Genomic DNA, 19,679 nt, shown 5'->3' with positions numbered 1-19,679 from the left:
TGGTCAAGATGATATACTATATATGTTTTCTTGTGTTTGCATGATTCAGTGTGTACACATATCTAAACCAGTTTCAGATTAGTTGGTGGATAAAACCTGCTGAAGTGATTTTTAAATTAATTCAGGCTCCAAATAAAGCTTAGACAAACACATATTGTTTTCCCATATTTGTTGATGCGTTGATTATTTATTTATTTATTGTGATAGTATATAGACACAGCATCTTAGCTGGTCACTGACAAGCAAAAGACCAAAAGAATCAGAACAGAAGGATAACAACTATGCACAAGAAAATATAAATACATTCAGGCAGATCGCAGGCTACCAAATGTCTATTCACCAGGGGTCCTTCAACCCACTGTTAATGCCTGTTAGCTGGTTGGCAGGTATCGGCGACGTACGCAGTCTGTTGTGGTAGAATGAGCCCCAAAGATGACAGGTTAGTTTCCATCTTTCCACAAAATAATTTTCACACTGCCTCTGAATGCCAAAGCCATAAACAAAAATGACTTGCTAGTTATATGATACGCCGGTGGCTTTAGGATACTCGTGAAATCCTTTGTTGTGTTTCAGGCTAACCTAGCTTGTTAGCCTCAAAGTACGTGTTGTTCGTTAGTTCATCAATGAAACAATAATTATAATCTGTCACATGTTTGTTTTAGTCATGTCCTTTCTTGGAACAGCTCGTCACATGTAGTGCATTGCTAAATACTTTCAGTTACAAATCGAGAGCTGGACCATGGGACACTAAATGTTGTGCTTTTAGGACTAGCTTATACGGCTGCTACACGTTACCGCCCACTGTGACGCGTCTGTGATTTGAAACTGTCTTAAATTTGAGATTATTCAATTTCTCAAAAGTCTTGTATTCCTATAGTGGTAGTATGCCGATGATTTGCGAGGCTCAATTTGGCATATGTAGCAGTGCGCTTGCTTCACTTCAAAGGTGAAGATAATGGGCTTTAGATATGTATTTTACCATTTTTATTTGTGAGCCACTCAAGCTTTATGTGTGCACACAAGATCCAAACTACGTGTTTAACTAGTTGGGCCAGTCAGCCGGAAACTCCAGGTAGCTCTTAGCTGCTAGCTGTTGAATGCCAGTAAACAGTTATTTAAAGTAACATGACCAACAATGTAAAAGGGAGATGGCAGCCAGGGAAAGGCTCTCAGCTGTTTCTGACAGTTAACTCTGTTTTGTCCGTTAGCCTTCCCCGTTCACTGTCCTGTTTGAAAGAAGCTGATTTAAAGTGGTGCGACAGTGGTCAGAGTCCGGTATAAATCAGTTCAGATAACAGTGCTAATGTATGTGTCCCATGTTATATATTCACGTTGTGTAGCACGTCAGCGTTAACTGCTAGAATCCGGTCCTTACAAGGAAGTCATTCTGTTGGTTTAGTGTTCACTTAAGTCCTAAATCTAGGGTGGTTGCGCTATCCAACATGTCAGGTGGACCCTGTCCTGTAATGTGGTAGTCTACTGATACTATTAGTTGTGTCTTAAATCAAGACCACTGTATGTGATGCCACTGCTAATTTATAGGGATATGTTGCCATGAAATGAGGTCTGCAAGTCTTCCACTAAAGGGAAGTAATTAATAAATCTGTCAATCTGATTGAGATGATGGTCCTCTCTTACCTTGCTGGCATCTGTAAACAGTGTGAATTAAATAAGGGTGCTTATGAGGGACTAGTGATAATTATGCCACTTTTTCAAGTCTAATATGATACCACAAACTTAAGTATCTACCAATATCAGTCCGATCAAGTTAAAAGAAACCCCTAAATAACATAGTTGTGGCAATGTAGTAAACCTCTCACCGTCTCAGCTATTTAAAAAAGATAATATTAAAATCATGTAACAAATTGGTCCCATAAACGATGAGCTGGCCAGCCTAAGACACAGATTAAACAAGGTAATCAGAGATGGCAGACTTCACCCCATTCACACAACAAGCCTCTGTCGGCCTCTGTTGGTCTTATTGGCAAGTGGAAGCGTGGAAACACAAACAGAGCCACTAAAAACAATGCTTCACTCGCACTCAGTGGGGTGAAGTAAATATCTTCACACAGCAGCAGCTGGCATGATCACTGCAGCGTGGCAGACATTTGCGTCATTTACTCAAGTTCTGGTCACATGACTGCAGTGGTACACATTTCTTTTTACAGCCTGCACTTAGTGAAGCAAAATGGTTCATTAGAGTTAATGGATTACATCAGATTTTTTTCCCAAATCAAATGCAATAATTTGAACCTTTATTGGATTATTACTGAAGAATCTATGAAAATATGCTTAATCAGGGTTATTTCTTTCCTATTTTCTTTCTTTGTTATTATCATCCCCTTTGCTTCTTATGTCATAGTAAATGTAATATTTTGGGTGTTCTGGATTGTTTGACAAAGCAAATGATTTCACTAGAGCAAACAATTGGTTTACAGCTATTTAATTGTCTGTTTTGAAAACTTAAAACTGAAAATGCCCCAGTGTCTTAATTATTCTGTCCTTTGCTGTCTCCAGATATGACCTGATGATAACAACATCTGATTTCCTGCATCATCCCTGCTCTGTCGGATAGGACTGCTCTCACTCACCTTACCATCTGCTGCAAAGACTGTTGTTTTCCCCCAGTGTCACCCCCACCTATACCCTGAGTCTGCCACGTCCTCATCCTTCCTCCAACTACCTGAACAGCACCAGACCAACAGTGAGCCTCTGCCAACATCCTTCCAACCAGAAGAAACAATGTATTGTCTACAGTGGCTTCTTCCTGTGCTTCTCATCCCCAAACCGCTCAACCCAGCACTGTGGTTCAACCACTCCATGTTCATGGGCTTCTACCTGCTCAGCTTCTTGCTGGAGAGGAAGCCATGTACCATCTGTGCCTTGGTCTTCCTGGCTGCCCTCTTCCTCATCTGCTACAGCTGTTGGGGCAACTGCTTCCTGTACCACTGCCAGGATGCCTCGCTGCCGAACGCTGCTCACGACCCAGCAATTGTCGGGACTTAGGAGGGAAAGAGGGAGACATATTATAGAGGGGGGAGGGGAAGTCATGAAGGCTGATTGAAATTGCTGAGAATTACTGTAGAATGATATTGTCATGCTGAAAAAGGGGGCAGACTACACTTTTTTGGATGGGATAGTGGTGTTCAAAGACTGTTGGATGGTTGTAGCTCCAGCAGACAATACAGAAAGTACTTGCACAGTGGCGGTACTGAGGAGGAGGAGGAGAAGAAGAGACAGTAATGGAGTTTGGTTTAACCATGCTGTAAAGAAAAACAGATTTAAATTAAACACAGAGGAGACATTATGAGAACATTTACATATGAGGCAAGGGAAGTGAAGGACACAAATTTTATTTTCAGCAAATTTGTATTTCACTATTTGAATGAAAACTGGACAATATAAATATATGTATATGGATACAACACCGGTGACATCAACCTAAAGTGATTGTTGTGTTTAAGTTTTCAGTATTTTGGCTCCTTTCTGTCCCACTTTCTCCAACTTTTGGTCGGGTCAGCCCTTTTGAATGAAAACATTCTCAACATCAGACTGCCAAACGTCACCTGACACTGAAATCTGCCGATGGAGCTCTGATGACGTTGCCATCACTCTGCAGGGCTCCCGTTAATTGACAAACCTTTCAGATCGTGTCAACCTGCCTTTCAGAGTCTGTCATTACCAAACTGTTGCCCACTACAGCTCTGCACACATAAGACTACCCGTCAGAAGGAGAGCTCACTAAACACTGGACAATCAATAACTGTGCTGTGAAAAATCCCTCCTTTGCTGCATTTCCCCATTCACACACACACACACACACACACACACACACAGAAGGTGTAATAATGCTGAGTAACTGTCCTGTCGTTTTTACCCACCGTGCTCTGCAGCTGCCCCTCTCATCTCCTCTCTCTTGCCTCAGAGTGGCCATCGCCTAAGATTCACTATCTTATTCCCCCGCCCCCCATCTGTTGTTTTTCTAACTCATGCATAGGTTGACCGTGGTTTTTTTTATGCATTAAGTTCATACGCAGATTTTAGTAAATTCAAACAAAATGCTGAAAGTTTCCAAAGGGTATCCAAATCTGTGTGGATGTATGTGTGGGGCAAATGGAAGACTGTGTTTTGTGTGACAGAAGTTTTTTTTGGCGTGTGTGTTCATGACATGCTGATTTGTCAACAAAAAACATGGTCATACTCCAGAAACAAGCAGTTGGTGGTCTGTATTTCCAGCAACAATAAGCAATACAGAGTGGAAAGCTGGACGAGGAAGTGGTTTCAAGTCTTCTCTGGCCGTCAAAAGGGCAGGAGATGTTTTATCACTGCTGTAAGTGTTATGTTAAGCTGTCGGACACAAGCAAGGTGTTTGTTCTATGTATCTACTGGTGTGTGTGTGTGTGTGTTTGTGTGTGAGGATATGTGTGTAGCTTTATGTAGCAGTGCAGAACATGCTCACTGCTACATGATTGCTTTGGTTTTAATTTAAATAAAGGCTTTTTCCTCTCAATGTGTTAAACTGTGCCCAGTTCTGACCCCTTGCTGTCACACTCCACACCGTGGTCAGTTGAATCCTATTTTAATATTTACATTGAAAGTCACGCAACAAAAGTTAAAATATGCTATATGTGCTATATATATGACAGTCATATTGATATTTGCACATTTTGTGGCTGGATTGTAAGAAATAGCGTTGAGTAGTCTAATAGAAATAATTATTTTTACAGATCATTTAAAATGGCGGATAAATGTCCTGCAGAACAGAAAGTATGACATTTCTGTGATATATAGTGTCATAAGATGGAAATATACCTTAAAAACTTACTTTAGAACACTTATAAAATACATATTGTTTCACTCTAATATTTCAAGATTCAGGGGGGGGAAAAAGTGCAGAAGTAAAATGAGTTAACACATTTCTGATGTCCTTCATACTCAGTTAATTACAACAACAGTTGTAGGAGAGATACTGTTTCTAATGGTGACAGAGTCAAACTGTACATGTGATTGTACTACTATATATCCTTTTATTTCATAAAAGTTAAAAGCTACTTCTGTAAGAAATGCTCTGAAGGTGTGCACATACCAGTAAGCAATACACTGTACAGCTACTTACAATATACATTTCAGTTATTAAATCCACAGTTAGTTGTGAAAAGTGGATGGAAGTCTGAAATGAATCTTCTTGAAGTCATGGATTTATCAGAGGCGAGTCCCAGGTCTCCACAGATTTCTTTGATTTCCTGATTTCAAAAAGACAGTTTTAAAGTCTAAATTTAAATATAAAGAGTTAATCATCTCTTGTGAATGGTGATAGAAGATAATAAATAACCACACGTCTTTTCCCCACTGTTGACTTCTGCTCTTGTGTTACTAACTGAACACTTTCCAAGGTTTCTGTAAACAGGTTTTTAACAGTAATGTCAATTATTTGTGACAGATAAACATCTTAAATTTGATGGAAACTCTCAAAGCTTTTTTGCCACACAGTGATCATCAAATTCTGTCCTCAACATTTTCAGAACAGGTGATGGATGGTCTGCAGTGAAGGTTTGTGCTGACGAACCCAGAGGATGAAACCACCGGACTTCCTGAAATCACCCACTGTGAGGTTTGTTGTGCTTTTAAGTGACATATTTGATTTACATTGACATTTTGCTCAGACTTTCAGCAGACATTATGGTAAACATCCATGTTAGCATTTCAGAGTACAGACTCTGATTTTACTTATTCCACTTTTGACTTTCTTCTATTTTTTCCATCCATGCATTTTGAAAACAGCACTAAGGAAACCAAATAATAAGTAGGTATTTGTTTTTTTCCAACATTGCTGTTCTCAGCATTTCATTTTACATTCATTACATAGCAGTGTAGCTTTACCCTATTAATGATCAATGCACATTTCTTTTTTATAGTCTGATTCTATACTCCTGCTTCATTTTAATAACACACATGATGAGATTTGAGCACATCATCATCATCATCTACCACTTTATCCTCAGCTACATCGGGCGATAGGCGGGGTACACCCTGGACAGTTGGCCAGTCCATCGCAGGGCCACACACACACAGCTGGAGACAAACAACCATTCACTCTCACACTCACTCCTATGGTTAATTTAGGGTGTCCAATTTACCTAATCCCCACATTGCATGTTTTTGGACTGTGGGAGGAAGCCGGAGAACCCGGAGAGAACCCACGCACACACAGGGAGAACATGCAAACTCCATGCAGAAAGGCCCTTGTTCCAACCGGGGCTCGAACCCCACAACAACACACTTATAAAAACACAATCGTAGACTTGACCTCACTTGACTCTGTAAAGCAAATATTTCTCTTTTCTTGCAGACAAAATGCAAACTAACATCTTCTTCCCATGCCATTTCTTTAACCTCACAAACAGTCTTTAAATACCCAGTAGGAAAGGGTCTCAGGTCAGTTAAACCACAGCTAAATCTATTCTGTGGCGAGCAAAAAGCATTCCTACCTCAGGTCATTCCCAAACTGAAGGTAACCTGGACAGACAGCAGGGGGCAGCAGCTGCTTGTACTGAGAAAGTGTGGAAAATTGTCATCACTAAAGAGGATGTTTTTTGACATGCACAAAGTTAGTTTGAAAAGAGCTGCTTTTCATATAATATGTCAAACTGTTCTTCCCATTAAGAAAAGAAGAAACCTCTTAAATGCTGATTGGCTATGGGCCGCAGTTGTTCATTCAATAGTTCTTTGACACCCTTCAGTGTCGTGGGTTAAATACATTAAACACACCCGTCATGGTTTCAGTGGTTATTGAAGATTTATTTGGCTTCCTAAGGATGTATTGTGGTATCCTTCACTTTCCAATAAAACCAGTAGTTTCACTGGAAAAGGTCATAGGTTGTTGAACGCTAATCCCAACAGAAATATTCAACGCTGCACATGGTCTCTTCTCTGGTTAAATAACTAAAAGTGCTATAATACAAAAAAAAAAAAAAATACATATTTGACTGAAATAAATCCACATAGTAAAGGACCTTCTCTGATCACAGGGTCAAGAAAATTGAAGATTTGGAGCATAGAATCCATGAGGAAATGAAAAAGCCGCCATCATTGGATTTGATCTTCTTTTGCTCATCACTTGTCAAAGTTATCAAAGCGCAGGTTTTTACAAAAATTAAATCTTCTGAAAAGTGAGATACCTTTTCACTGGCACGGCACTCAGTCTCCTGCCCCAACACTCAGGCTCATTGAAATTCTAGATTTTATTTTAGTTCGAGGCTTGTTTCCTATAGAATCGTAATCTCAGTCTCTTGGTTCCGGTAAGCCTCCTCTTGCATCTCAGTGTACAGCTGGTCCATCCTCTGGAAGGCCAGGAAGCCCTTCTTACCTGCAGATGAACAAGAAGAAAAATGTAGTAAAAAAAAAGCAAAACAAACACAAAAATTCTAGTGATTGAGCAGCTAGATGTAGAGAAATCCATGTTTGTACCAAAGGACAGGATGGTCTCTCTGGCAGTGCTGCATAGTTCTTCATCCATTGATCGCCACAAATCCGCTATGTGGTCCACACTCTCTGTCGCCTGGTGCACACACACACACATACACACACAATTACTGATAACGCACCACATTTTGAGAAGCAACTTTATTTCTGTATGTGATGTCTGTCGCTCACCCTGAGGCATTTCAAAGCCAGACAGGTGCCTTGTTGGATTTGGGTGTCAGTGCTTTTTAAACTCTCAGTGTAGTAAACCAATGCCTGGGGAAGAAGGTGAACACAGAGACCATGCGTCATTACAGAGAAGCTGTTCCTATAAGTTATATTTAAAATGTGACTGTATGAAATGGATATAATGCATATTTTCCATTAAGAATGAGATTGAATGTATTCAATTCCCTGTGATTTATACCATGCTCAGTCCTCGTATTAACATCTATCTTGAGTGAGATCAGATCACGTGTGGACATCTTTAAGTTCAGGTGTGAACACAATGTTTTTTTTACACTAATCAGTGCCCATACTTTCATTTATTTGTCGTCATCGCAACTATATTAACACTCACTGTCGTGGGGGGGTCGTCCACTAATCCAAAGGTCAGGGATTCTGGCAATGAATGTCTAGGTGACCTTGGGCAAAATACTAAATATCGATGGCTGCTGTATGAATATGACTCGTCATTTAAAGCACTTTTCGTGGTTGTTATGAGTAGAAGAACTGTATAATCCAGCTGTAGCCATGCATCCATGTCCGTGTACCTTGCTCCTAAAGGCCTTGCATCCTGCAGCTCTGGAGAGACAGGTGGCAGCGGCTTTGCACACTTTGTGGTTGGAGTCGACCTGCAGGTCGGCCAAGGTCTGCAGCGTGCACTTGAGTGGGAGGAGCTCTGCAACACTGCGCCCCCTCAGTTTATTTAAAGCTCTTTTCCGTTTGGAGCTCCTAAGGGCCAACTGGATGTATTCTGAAACACAGCAGTGACTTGTTTATTGCCGAAAAACAATCTCGCTCTCAATCACGTCACATGATCAATATCAGAACTGCATGTCCATTTAATGTTTTTGTGCACTTTGAGTATTGTTTTTTATTATTATTATTATTATTATTATTATTGTTCAACTGGTAAAACATTTACTCTTCTAATTCATGCACATCTTTATTCAGACTTCCTAGAACCTGGAGGTAATTCCGTTTTGTAATGTATTTGTATGTAATTGTGCAGGTGGGCGTGGCCTGCACTCAGCTGCGTGAGGGAGTGCAGGTGTGAGGAGTCACAGCTGAGGCCGCTTTGTAATCACGCTCTCCCTATATATTCAGTAGCTTGTTAGCTCCAGAGAGGACTGAATGCTGTGATTGTGGTGGATGGTGCAGGGGACACACTGCCAAGTTTATGTTATCTTGTGAGAATCCACCACATATAAAAGTTTGTTAAGCTGTTAAACTCCACCTGCCTTGTATTTTAGATGTAGTTAAAACAAGACTTATTTGAGAGCTGATTGGTCCCTGATGGGAGAGGGAGCCAAAACCTTTTGTTTTTTTGTCTTTGTTGTACAAGTGCTGCACCATAAAGCAGAATGAATAAGCAGACTGAGGCCACACGAAGAAGGAAAGGAAGGGAAGGGAAGGGTGAGGAGGTAGACAGAGGGAAGGAAGCAATCAAGGAAGGAATCTTGATCAAGAATTTTTATTGTCATTATGAGGATATAACGAAATTTTGCAGGAATGAGGGAAAAATCTATTTTAATGTGGTCATACTGTATCAAAAGAGACAATGCAGTACACCAAACAACCAGCTAACCATGCCTAACCCTAACCTTAACCTTAACAACTGAAAAAGCCCTTTAAAGACACGAGGACCAGCCGAAACTTTTCCAAAATGTCCTCACGCTGTATGGTTTATACGATTGTTGGTCCTCACAAAGCCACAAATCCAAGAACACACACACATGGTGTGACCATCTGGCAGCACCACTGACAGATGGTCCAGATTCCTTTTAATATGCTGGAATTTCTGGAACGTTCTCAGACTCTAAGGATTCCCTAGGAGAACTGCTGCAGCATAACATTCCTCCTGTACACAACAGGACACACACACATACACGGCACATACACTTGTGTATGAAACTCACACTTGTCATGTGTGATACCGGAGGGAGTTAACTTTGTCTATTGTCAGTTGTCGTGGAATCTGAAGGAAATTGAGTTAAAAAAATGCAAACATGCTGAAGATGTCACAGTAACATAAAGGATAAAAGAAAGTGTGTGATGTTTTTAGTCGAGCACTGTGTTTTCCTCTCAAATAAGTGACCGTTTAAAACAATGCCTATAAGTGGTTGTGGTTTGAATACCTTCTTTGGAGAGTCGGGAGATGTGCTCTCCCAGCTCCTGGATGCTCCAACGCTTCAGATACACAGACAGCTGGAAGAGCGTGACTCTGTCTGTGCTGCAGACAGGCCGAGGAGGGGGCACCATCCGACAGGTCGCCTGCACCTGCTGCAGGAGCTGATCAAACACTGCGGAGGAGGGAGAGGGAGGTTTTTATGGTGGTGCAGTGTTTGATCAGCGTGCGTGAGGAAAATATCTCAGGGACGAGGCGCTTTGTCTACCTTTCTCGGATTGCCCAGGCTCCTTGGCTTTCACCTTGTGCGTGTAGCGTTTCTTCAGCGTCCTAGTGAAGGCGCTGGGGTCACAATAGAAAAAAGAGCTGCTGTCGTTCACACAATCCTCCCAGAACAGCAGAACATCCCTCGTTCTCTGGGCGTCAGGAAGGACTGGGGAAAGATGAAGGCAGCAATCCTTCTTTTTTCCAGTTTCACTCAACCAAACCTCTTATTTCATTTCCTTAGAGTGAGATTTTCCACCAACCGTCAGCAGCAGAAATGTTGTCGTTCTTCTCTAGCAGCAGACAGCTGACTCTGTCCAGGACGTCGGCTTGAAGAGACATCTCGTCCAGCACGTCTCTCCTCGAGGAACTGAAGTCGGTCGTTTTTATCATCTGAGAAGAAACAGCAGAATATGCATTTGGAATGTGTTTTTCTACAGTGAGGTTTAATGTAGATCATAGTCTCAATAAGATCACAAATAAAACCTTAATGTGTGAATAAGGCTTGTGGACACCTTGTACCTGTAGCAGGATGAGGCAAATATCCAGGTGAGTCTCCAGAGCTTGATCAAGACCCCAGTTCCCAGAGGTCAGAGGGGTGATGATCAATTCTTCCTCAGAAGCTGATTGGTTGTCCCGGGAGAGGAGGCCGAGGCTCCTCAGAGTGTTCTGCTGGAAAGTGGGGAGGCTGACGGACACAAATACAAAGCAGAGATGTTGAGTTGTTTTTCAATGTCAGTGCTGGTTGATTCCTTTATATCTGAAAAAAACGTACCCATTATCTTTAAGTCTGAGGCTGCCCAAACAGGAAGTGTCATCATCTGCGTTAAAGTCATTTGACAGAAAGTCAAAGCTGCCCAGGACTTCCTCGACAGCCAGTGTCTCCTCTGATGATGAGCTTTTCAGCAGGGACAGGTTGTTCTGGGGGAGAAAACATCAAGGATAACGATAAAAGAGAAAATAAGAATATATATATATAGATATATATATATATATATATATATATATATATATATATATATATGTATGTATAAATATACATGTGTACCTTCAGTATGGTTGCCAGGTGCAGTATCTGGTGGTCCAGGGTTCTCAGCTCCTTCTCGGACAGATTCTGGTTCTGTAAGGTCTTCTCCAGCTCGGTGATCAGAGCGCCCAACCTGAGGGCCTGCGCCCTGCGCTGTGCACCGCTCACACCTGACCTCCCCGATGTAGGGGCATCCGCTGTGGTTGAGGATGGAGCAGCAGCTGGCGTCTTGGTGGGCGAGGCCGGGGAAGAATATAACTGACAGTCGGGGGAGTCCTGGAATACACATGGGAAAGGTGCGTTTGAAATGAAGGGGAGGAACAAGAAGAGTGTTTGGATGCTTTTAAAAACATGCAAGATCTAAAAGTGACCGACTTCTACTGATCTAAGTGTATGTATGATATAGAGGAGCTTTCAAGGCTTTTTTCTTTACCTGCACCAGAGCTTCTCTTTGTGCCTCAGCATTCAGTTCTCCAGCTTTGTTCTTTTTGAGGATGTCAGGAGTGTTGGACCTGTGTCACCAAAAAATACATCACTATTATCTATATTCTCAAAACATGGGAGTCAGATAGTTCAGAAGGCAGATGAGATATTGAAAAAAAAAAGGTGAAAACCTCAATTTTGAAACTTATTTCTAATGTTTTACATTTATTAATCGGTAACAGTACAGAATTCTTCAAGTGTTTACACTGCAAACATGGTTTATGAGTTCACTGTCACCTCAGCAGGGCTGGCAACGATCCGATCTTCCTCTCTGCTGGTGTAGAGGCAGTCTGTAACTCTCCGTCCCATTCTTCCTCCTTCTCTTCCTTCTCTTCTTTCTCATCCATCCTTCTCCTTCTCCCTCTTTCCTTCATGGATCCTTCCTCCCTGAGGAAGAGCTGAGTCTGACTTCCACCCAGACTGGGGCTGAATGGGAAGCTGTGCGCCCGTGTGAGACTGTGTGGCCAAATGTATTTCCATATGAAGCACATAATCACAGCGGCACACACATATGCACATAATCTGATTGCTAATCCATCCTCTCTTCTAATACTGGATGCAAGGGTCAAAACATTTTATACTGAGGTCAGGGCCATGCATGTGGTCCCAGGATTAATCTGAGAGGTCAAAGGATGATCAAAGTTGAAGAGGGAGAAACACAAAAATGCAAACATGTATACCTCGGGTTGTAGGGGCTGTTAGTGCTGTAGAGGGGGTTGGACAGGTAGCTGAGCAGAGACACGTCTCCTCTGTTATGACGGCTTTTAGACGCAAGGGACGGGAGGGATCCTTCCTGACCCTGCAGCTCACGCACCATCGACTGCAGAACAAGGAAGAGAATGATGACACCACATAAAAAATACCCTGTATAATCCTATTATTACAATAAGATTGTAATGACATCTGTAAAAAGCTGAAATATTTTTTTCTTTTCTGTAAATGTATGTAATTACAGTATGTGTTTTTTGTTTTTTTTTAAATATACTGTGAATAATATTTCATTATAAATTATGGTAGGCACTGCCACATGAACACAATTTTTCTGTGCGTGTGCGTGTGCGTGTGCGTGTGCATACTTACTACAAAGTACTTCTCAGTGAAGGAGGGGGTACTCGGCGCCGTCCAGCTGTAAACTGAACTCTTTCTGCTGGACACTGACAGCTTGCTCACAGACAGCGGCCTCATCTTCTCAGCGTTGTCAAACGGACTGTAGATGAATATGCATATATATCATGTATATCATATTTCACTAAAGGGGTCTCTGAGGCCCCCTTTACACCTGGCATTTTGTGATCCAATAGGGATCGGATACCACTTCGGCACATGCATTTTCACCTGGTATTTGTACCTGTATATTTATTTTTACTGCAACCATATAAACATCACTGGGTAAACTGGGGGATCTGACAAGTCTGAACGTTACACTTCCTTCCTTCCATCTCCTCTTTCTGCAAAACAGGGCAATACTGAAGTGACAGTGCATAGAATCCCCCTGGCAAAGATGTTTTCTATCCTATTCATTTTGTGAGTCTTGAGTCTTTTGTTTTGTCCTTGTGAGTGTGAGACAGTTTTTCTCTCTGAGGAGAATCCATAAATCTCCTCCACCTGGTTTCTCTAAAACTAGAAATGTGATCTGTGCGTGATGCAAAGACATGGCAGTGTGTATATGTGTGTGTTTGTATATTCTATACATACACACGTGTGTGTGTGTGTGTAAGATGTACACTCTGCAGTCAATCAGTTGCTGAGTGACATGTGGCTCAGATTAGAGGCACAAAGGAGGCAGAGTGTTGAGAAAACACCAGGATTTTGGAGGACAGCTGAATGTGAAGCTAAATCTAATTCAACACATCATTTTCTGTTGTCTTTTGTTGTTTTACTGACTCTGTTTTTACTGTTTTACTGTTTTACTCACTCTTCTGACACAAAAAAACAAACATTGGGGAGGAAAGGATATTGTGTTTTATTGTGGGTCTCTTTATTTCAGCATAGATCACTCACTGTCACGTCTTCTCTTCTGTCTCCGTCGTTCTGTCACTCGTGCGATCTAATACTTAAAGCTGCTGTCGACAGGCGGGCATGAGAAACAGTGGATTGTCGAGTCTCACGCACAGGTCGTTAAAGACTAACATTTTTAGATGACCGCCCCTTTTCTCTCTAGAGCCCGCCCCACCGAATGAGCATGGAAATAACACACTTTTAATTACAATCCTACAAATATTTCACAGTAAAACAGGAGGGGGTGTGTTTGTGACATGTGCGACTGACGTAGATGCTAAAACTGTGGTGAAAGATCATTTTACAGTCAATTTTGGTCAAAAAGAACCACAACGCTGACTCCTCCTAGAAGCTCCTATCAGCTGACATGTGAATGAAAAGCTGGACATTCCAAACACAGATACACCGCACACATGGAGTGTGAACCATAGACTATTCCTTTTTTTTTTTTGTTTGCTTTGTATTGTAGGCAGTTGGTATCAATGCTTGAATAGTGGCATGTGTACATGCAGCTGCTTGGTATAGAACAGCTAATAGGAGCAGCAGTTATGTTGCACCGAAGTTTAACATGATATCTGCATAGGCAGTGGGACTGAACCCTAATCCTGGACAGATTGATGAGGGGCTGAGCATCTGAGGTCAAAGCAGAAATCCGGAGCAGATGTTCTCACACCACAAATTTGTTTTCTTTGGTCCACGGTCACGTCATTCAAGTTAAATCTGATTCCTCTCCTCACCACCTCATCAACTCCCCCATGAAACCCTGCCTCTGTGCTTCACCTCATGGAGGTCTTTGTAGCCATGAGCTCACTGGTTAGGTTCATGTCAAGGCCTGTGTATAGAGAATCTGTGTGTGTGTGTGTGTGTGTGTGTGTGTGAGGCCTGTGCTTCCTTACTTCCAGGTGACTTCCAGCTGCAGTTTGATGGTTCCCAGCTCTGTGATGTCCACCAACATCAGCTGCGGCCTCGCCACAAAGAAGTCCGCGCTTGCACACGTTACCATGCCAACCAGCAACCAGCCCAAACCCTTGGCTTCTGTCACCTGAAAGGAAGAATTTGATGAACGAGAAACACATACGGCAAATATATTGTATAGAGATAGCAAATTAAAGGTGTAAAATGATTTAAATACTCAAAATACTTAATATAGTTATGAACTGAAATGCACATTATCACTTATTGTAGCTTCTTGATGAACTGTAAAATTTCAGTTTAAATTTAACTCTCTTCATTTAAGTGCATGTTACAGAGTAGGCATCAAGAACCAGGTTTTACATTGTAATGGTTAAGTTTTGGGAAAGCCTTATGTCTATTAGTGTCAGCATTAATAGACATTAATGGACATTTTGGTTGGTCCTCACATCTTTAAAGGGCTTTTTGGGGGTTAAGACTGGTTTTTAAGTTTAGGGTTATAATTGGGTTTAGGTTAGGTTTAGGGGTTAAGGAATGCATTATATCAATGAATGAAGCGCAAACGTGTGTGTGTGTGTGTGTCTCCTGACCTTGATCTCAAAGTTGTGATGTATATGAGGGAGGAAGACCATCTCCTCTTCCTCCCAGGACTGCGTGTCGTCTGACTGAATCCGCCCCCTGATCCTCCATCGCTGGCGGCCCAGCCGCACAACCACCTGATCAAGTGAGATCATATGATCATAGGGCCCTTTGTATAATTACACCTCTGCCCAGTGTGTAAAATGTCTGTCCCGTTAGGTTAAGCCTATTTAAATGTACTTTAAGCGATGACCTGACTTGAATCTTATCTTAAGTGTCTTTAAATAGAAACACTGACCTCGTACTGGTCTCCAGGGCAGAGGCGAGCGAAGCCGATCAGACCTGCAAGTTAAAAACACATGTTCAATATATGGAAAATAACGTGAGACTAATTACTTGTAAACTGCTAGGACCGTGTGTGTGTGTGTGTGTGTGTACCTTTCATTTTGATGTGTAGCTCCCCAAGGAGGATCTCTAGCTCTCCCTCCATCACAGACATGTCCTGCAGAGAGGAGAGATGAGTTTTTAGATAAATCTTTAGGTGACCTGCCTTTTCATACTCTGATCGTGTACTGAACATGAATACAGGAGGACATTTAGTTTTATTCACATGGTATTTGACAACAAATTGTTAAACCAGTTGGGTTGTTTAAAATGCATTTATCTGTACTAATGTACATAAAAAATAATTGTAAAACTGTGTGAGAAAAGCTTATGACAATGTGAAAGGAAGAAGTAAGTTAGGAGTCAAGTGTGAAGGTGATAATAAATTTAAACAATAAAGGTGTGAGCATGAAAATAACTGCTGTATGACACACACACACACACATACAGAGAGAGACAGGGGTATGAATGAGTCTTCAACTGTCTCTAAATAATCCTCACTCTGTGGCTGCAAACAGAAACATGACTGTGGGGCCAACACTCATACAACACATTATTTCGTTTGGCAGCGCTGGAAGAGTTTGAGGCGAGTGTGGGTCTTCTGCTCTGTGGAGATGATGGATGAGCAGAGGCCACTTCTGAGTATGTTTCAGCGACCGATCCTCTTTATTGACTGATTATCTCCGATAGCTCAGAGTCTGTGGCGATGAAATAGTTTGGTTTCGTCGGCTTTGACAGAACCTTCTTTCTTTTTTTTCCCCCGCCGAAGAGCGGATTCTCACACAGCAGCTATTTATCATCGGTTAAGCATCTGTTGTAATTATTGTCTGCTAGAAGCGTTAGCAGCTGCAGCACAATGTGCTATCCACACCATAGATGGCATTTAGTTTTTATGATGTCACTCTTTTTTTATCTGCTACACGACACAGAAACAAATCAAACATTTGTGCCATTAATTGTTTGCAGTTACCCCACCCCAGCTGCTGGCGCTCTCATCAAACCTCCACCCATAAAACACTGGAAGTCCCTGATTGCAGTAGACGTGTGCATGTTTGAGATTTGCTCTTCTCGCTGTTGTCTCTGCTTCAGCCTGTTGTGAAGACTGTGGTCAACATGCTGTGAAATCACACAGTTATTTCATGACAGATTTTTGACAGACGCGTACAGAAGTCAGTCATTCTGTGTGCCGCAAATGAAATAATTGCACATGTTTTTATCATCATTCCTGACAACTTTTTTAACAGGATTTTGTCCTTAAGACGCAGGGACAAACATGTACTTTTGAAGAATTTGTCCACATTAAATAAAAAACGCTATTTCATTTCACTGTCAGAGCAATTTCACTGACTCAGTGCTTGATTTGTTGAATTAATATTAAACAGCCCTTCAAAACATGTCACTTGTGTTTTACTGCTCCACTTATTGTTTCCCAGTGATTTTACAGTTTTCTTAAAAAGAGTCACAGGCTCAGCAACACTAAGATAATACAGATGTGTTTTCTTTCACAGGAGAACTGAAGAAGATTTTGCAATATTTAGTTAACCAACCCCGAGAAGTGAATCTACCTGCAGGCTGTGTCTGTGGTTGCGGTTGAGTTCCAGAAGACTCTCTCTGGACGCTCTGGTGGACGGGGACAGAGAGAAGGCTCTCTTCATGTTGACCGCTCCCTGACACAACCTCCGCTGGATACAGTACGTCTCGTACAGCTCATCCACCTGCAGGGACGAGACACAGAGATGACTGACTCAGTCAATGGATCGGCATCAAAGATCAATGATTAAATAAGTGAAGAATCCGTGACTGTTAACCCCCAACTCCAGACCTTACCTTGCTGATCTGAAATTCCAGTCGTCGTATATATCTCTCCAGTGCTCTGATCTCCTGTGAAAAAAAACAAAAGATGTAGATATTCATACATTATGTTATATATTCACATGTAGAAATAAATGTCAAAAGAAAGGAATAAAATTAGAAAGTCTGGTGGTGGTATTACCTTTTCCAGATCATAGAGAAAAGCCTGAAACAGAGAAATCATCATCATCATCATCAGTTAACATCATCACTAAACTTCCATTACAGCCTTGTGGGTTTTTTGTGACGTCAAGACTCAAAATGAATTTAATCAACAGTATTGACTTCTTATTATTTCTGCTGCTTGCTTTTTGTGTGCGTGTGCTTGTTTTCTCTCTGCCGTCTCCTCCTTCTCTTGCAGGGCATGTGTGTGGCTGGCATCGCTCATGGCAGCTGATGAAACACCAATATCTCGGGAGGCAGGTGAAGTAATTGCCTTTTGTAGCTCCATGTGTTCATTCTTTAGCAAGCCTACCATGTCTCTGCCTTTTGTATTTCTATCTATCTATCTATCTGTCTATCTGTCTGTCTATCTATCTATCTATCTATCTATCTATCTATCTATCTATCTATCTATCTATTTATTTATTTATTTATTAATCTAAAACCTTTCAGAGACTGTATACTGTCATTGTCACTTCAGTTTTAACTGGATCACAGTGTTGACCTTTGGGCAGTAAATGTTCATACTTAATCCTTTTAATCCACTAAGAAACTTTGTGGTGATTCATTTATGGAATGCTTGAGCTGTGGCCCGAAACCGCACACCTTGACCTTTGCCCTTTAAAGCCTGAACGCCCTTTGATGTGAGCAGTCATTTGTGAAAAAAAGGAGACGTTCCTGCGACATCTCATGTCACACGCAAGAATGAAAAGGAAAACATGCCACAGCTCTTGAGCATCGAGGCATCAAACCAAACCAAACAACAAACCCCCAAAGCTTTGTCATACATACATAAACATCTATTTTAAACACATTCACTCTCTCCTCCTCCTCCTCCTCCTCACCAGTCTGGAGTTTCTCTTGGTCTCTCTCTGCTGTGACCACAGGAAGTCCATTTCTGCCTGGTGACCCTCCAGATAGTCCCTGTGCATCATCATCATCACACCACAATGACATTTCATTTAAAAAGCTGTAGTGTGTAACTTTAAAAAAAATTAAAATAAACCATTTCATTAAAACCGTTGTCTAATCCTGATTAAGTCTATCAGCTCCACACCACTCTGTATTTCTCGGTAAAGTAGCGTAATGTTTTCACGTCGCCCTGTGACATTCCTACATTTTACATTGTGCGTGTGTGAGTTAGACGATGGAGCTTTAAAATCCTTCGACATGACTCACGATGTCTTCACCTGCACTAAATTTACTCGACAGCTGCAGTTACTGTTTGATTGGGGGCATCTTCTTCCACCACCTACCTGGTGAATCCAGCTGGATATGTCATATGTTTCTGATTCATGGGACACGATACTGACACACACTATTCCTCAATCTCTCTCTACAAGTTTGCAAATTAAACAAAACAAAAAGTCTCCATAACAAAAAAAACTCCAGCTGTTATGTATTTGAGTTGGTGACACTTAAGTAAACCAGAGCGGTAGTTATAGAAGTATGTGAATTCCCTGTGGCGTACAGTACATACTTGAGTCCCTTGCGCAGCGCCTGGAAAACCCTCTCGACTTGCTCAGGCTGCAGAGACCAGATGCCTCCACCCCCTCGGATGGGAGACAGGTGCGTCCTAGATTTACCTCCTGTTGAGGCTTTGGAGCGGAGAGAGTTTCGCATGGAGGACGTCCTGTAAACAGAGCGAGAGACACACATACACAGTTCATCATGAGGATATGAACAACACGTGTTGTAGACGTGTCAACTAGGAAATATGTGTATATGTATCTCCATAGTACTGCATTTAAACCTGCATAATATGTACATTATGGTCGTCTGTAGTACGCTCCTTCATTAGGAATGTAAAACGGAGAAACACTAGATAACTGCACATCATTTAAACATAAAAACAGTGCTTTATTGTCCAAATTCCTCACATACAGCTTTAGATTTAAAGGGTAATGTCTGTAATTATGGACTCAGTTGGTGAAGTGTTTTTGTGTGTGTGACAATTGTCCATATGTGTGTGTGCTATACTTGTATTTGTTACCTCTTTAGCACCATTTCTGGCATTGTCAGAGTCAGCACCAGTCGTCCTCATAGAGACCAAAACCTGGTCCCAATGAGGCAGAACCTCATTTCCTGAGGAACTGGTTAAGTTTAGGGCTAAGATTTCAATTGTGGTTATAGGTTGAGGTTAGGGTTGAGCATGAACTTGCTTGGGAAAATGATTTGTTTGGGTTGTCCCAATGAGTGGAAGTCGAC

At 41.6% G+C, this 19,679-nt stretch overlaps 2 protein-coding genes across 2 annotated transcripts in view; one reads left to right on the top strand and one right to left on the bottom strand.

Annotated features, from left to right (window-relative positions):
• The first annotated feature begins 355 nt into the window (after positions 1 to 355).
• LOC122768759 (bladder cancer associated protein) lies at positions 356 to 4,510 on the top strand. The gene is made up of 2 exons (XM_044024969.1): positions 356 to 439; positions 2,518 to 4,510. The coding sequence occupies exon 2, from the start codon at positions 2,743 to 2,745 to the stop codon at positions 3,004 to 3,006; it is 264 nt and encodes an 87-aa protein (XP_043880904.1). The 5' UTR covers positions 356 to 439; positions 2,518 to 2,742; the 3' UTR covers positions 3,007 to 4,510.
• A 2,267-nt stretch (positions 4,511 to 6,777) lies between these two features.
• ripor3 (RIPOR family member 3) overlaps positions 6,778 to 19,679 on the bottom strand; it is a 35,629-nt gene continuing 22,727 nt past the window's right edge. The window contains exons 4-26 of the mRNA XM_044024727.1: positions 18,952 to 19,104; positions 18,317 to 18,395; positions 17,452 to 17,475; positions 17,286 to 17,339; positions 17,024 to 17,173; positions 15,513 to 15,576; positions 15,373 to 15,416; positions 15,086 to 15,211; positions 14,480 to 14,625; positions 12,666 to 12,792; positions 12,266 to 12,405; positions 11,823 to 12,041; positions 11,536 to 11,614; positions 11,124 to 11,378; positions 10,851 to 10,996; positions 10,598 to 10,763; positions 10,339 to 10,468; positions 10,080 to 10,244; positions 9,822 to 9,986; positions 8,235 to 8,437; positions 7,654 to 7,737; positions 7,468 to 7,558; positions 6,778 to 7,366 (exon numbers count right to left, since the gene is read on the bottom strand). Coding sequence (XP_043880662.1) covers positions 7,266 to 7,366; positions 7,468 to 7,558; positions 7,654 to 7,737; positions 8,235 to 8,437; positions 9,822 to 9,986; positions 10,080 to 10,244; positions 10,339 to 10,468; positions 10,598 to 10,763; positions 10,851 to 10,996; positions 11,124 to 11,378; positions 11,536 to 11,614; positions 11,823 to 12,041; positions 12,266 to 12,405; positions 12,666 to 12,792; positions 14,480 to 14,625; positions 15,086 to 15,211; positions 15,373 to 15,416; positions 15,513 to 15,576; positions 17,024 to 17,173; positions 17,286 to 17,339; positions 17,452 to 17,475; positions 18,317 to 18,395; positions 18,952 to 19,104 — 2,911 coding nt within the window. The 3' untranslated portion in view covers positions 6,778 to 7,265. The remainder of the gene's footprint in view (positions 7,367 to 7,467; positions 7,559 to 7,653; positions 7,738 to 8,234; positions 8,438 to 9,821; positions 9,987 to 10,079; positions 10,245 to 10,338; positions 10,469 to 10,597; positions 10,764 to 10,850; positions 10,997 to 11,123; positions 11,379 to 11,535; positions 11,615 to 11,822; positions 12,042 to 12,265; positions 12,406 to 12,665; positions 12,793 to 14,479; positions 14,626 to 15,085; positions 15,212 to 15,372; positions 15,417 to 15,512; positions 15,577 to 17,023; positions 17,174 to 17,285; positions 17,340 to 17,451; positions 17,476 to 18,316; positions 18,396 to 18,951; positions 19,105 to 19,679) is intronic.

The sequence above is a fragment of the Solea senegalensis genome, linkage group LG4 (assembly GCF_019176455.1).
Source record: "Solea senegalensis isolate Sse05_10M linkage group LG4, IFAPA_SoseM_1, whole genome shotgun sequence".
NCBI lineage: Eukaryota > Metazoa > Chordata > Actinopteri > Pleuronectiformes > Soleidae > Solea > Solea senegalensis.
The sequence above is the reverse complement of the archived record's forward strand: the minus strand, read 5'-3'. Positions and strand labels throughout refer to the sequence as shown.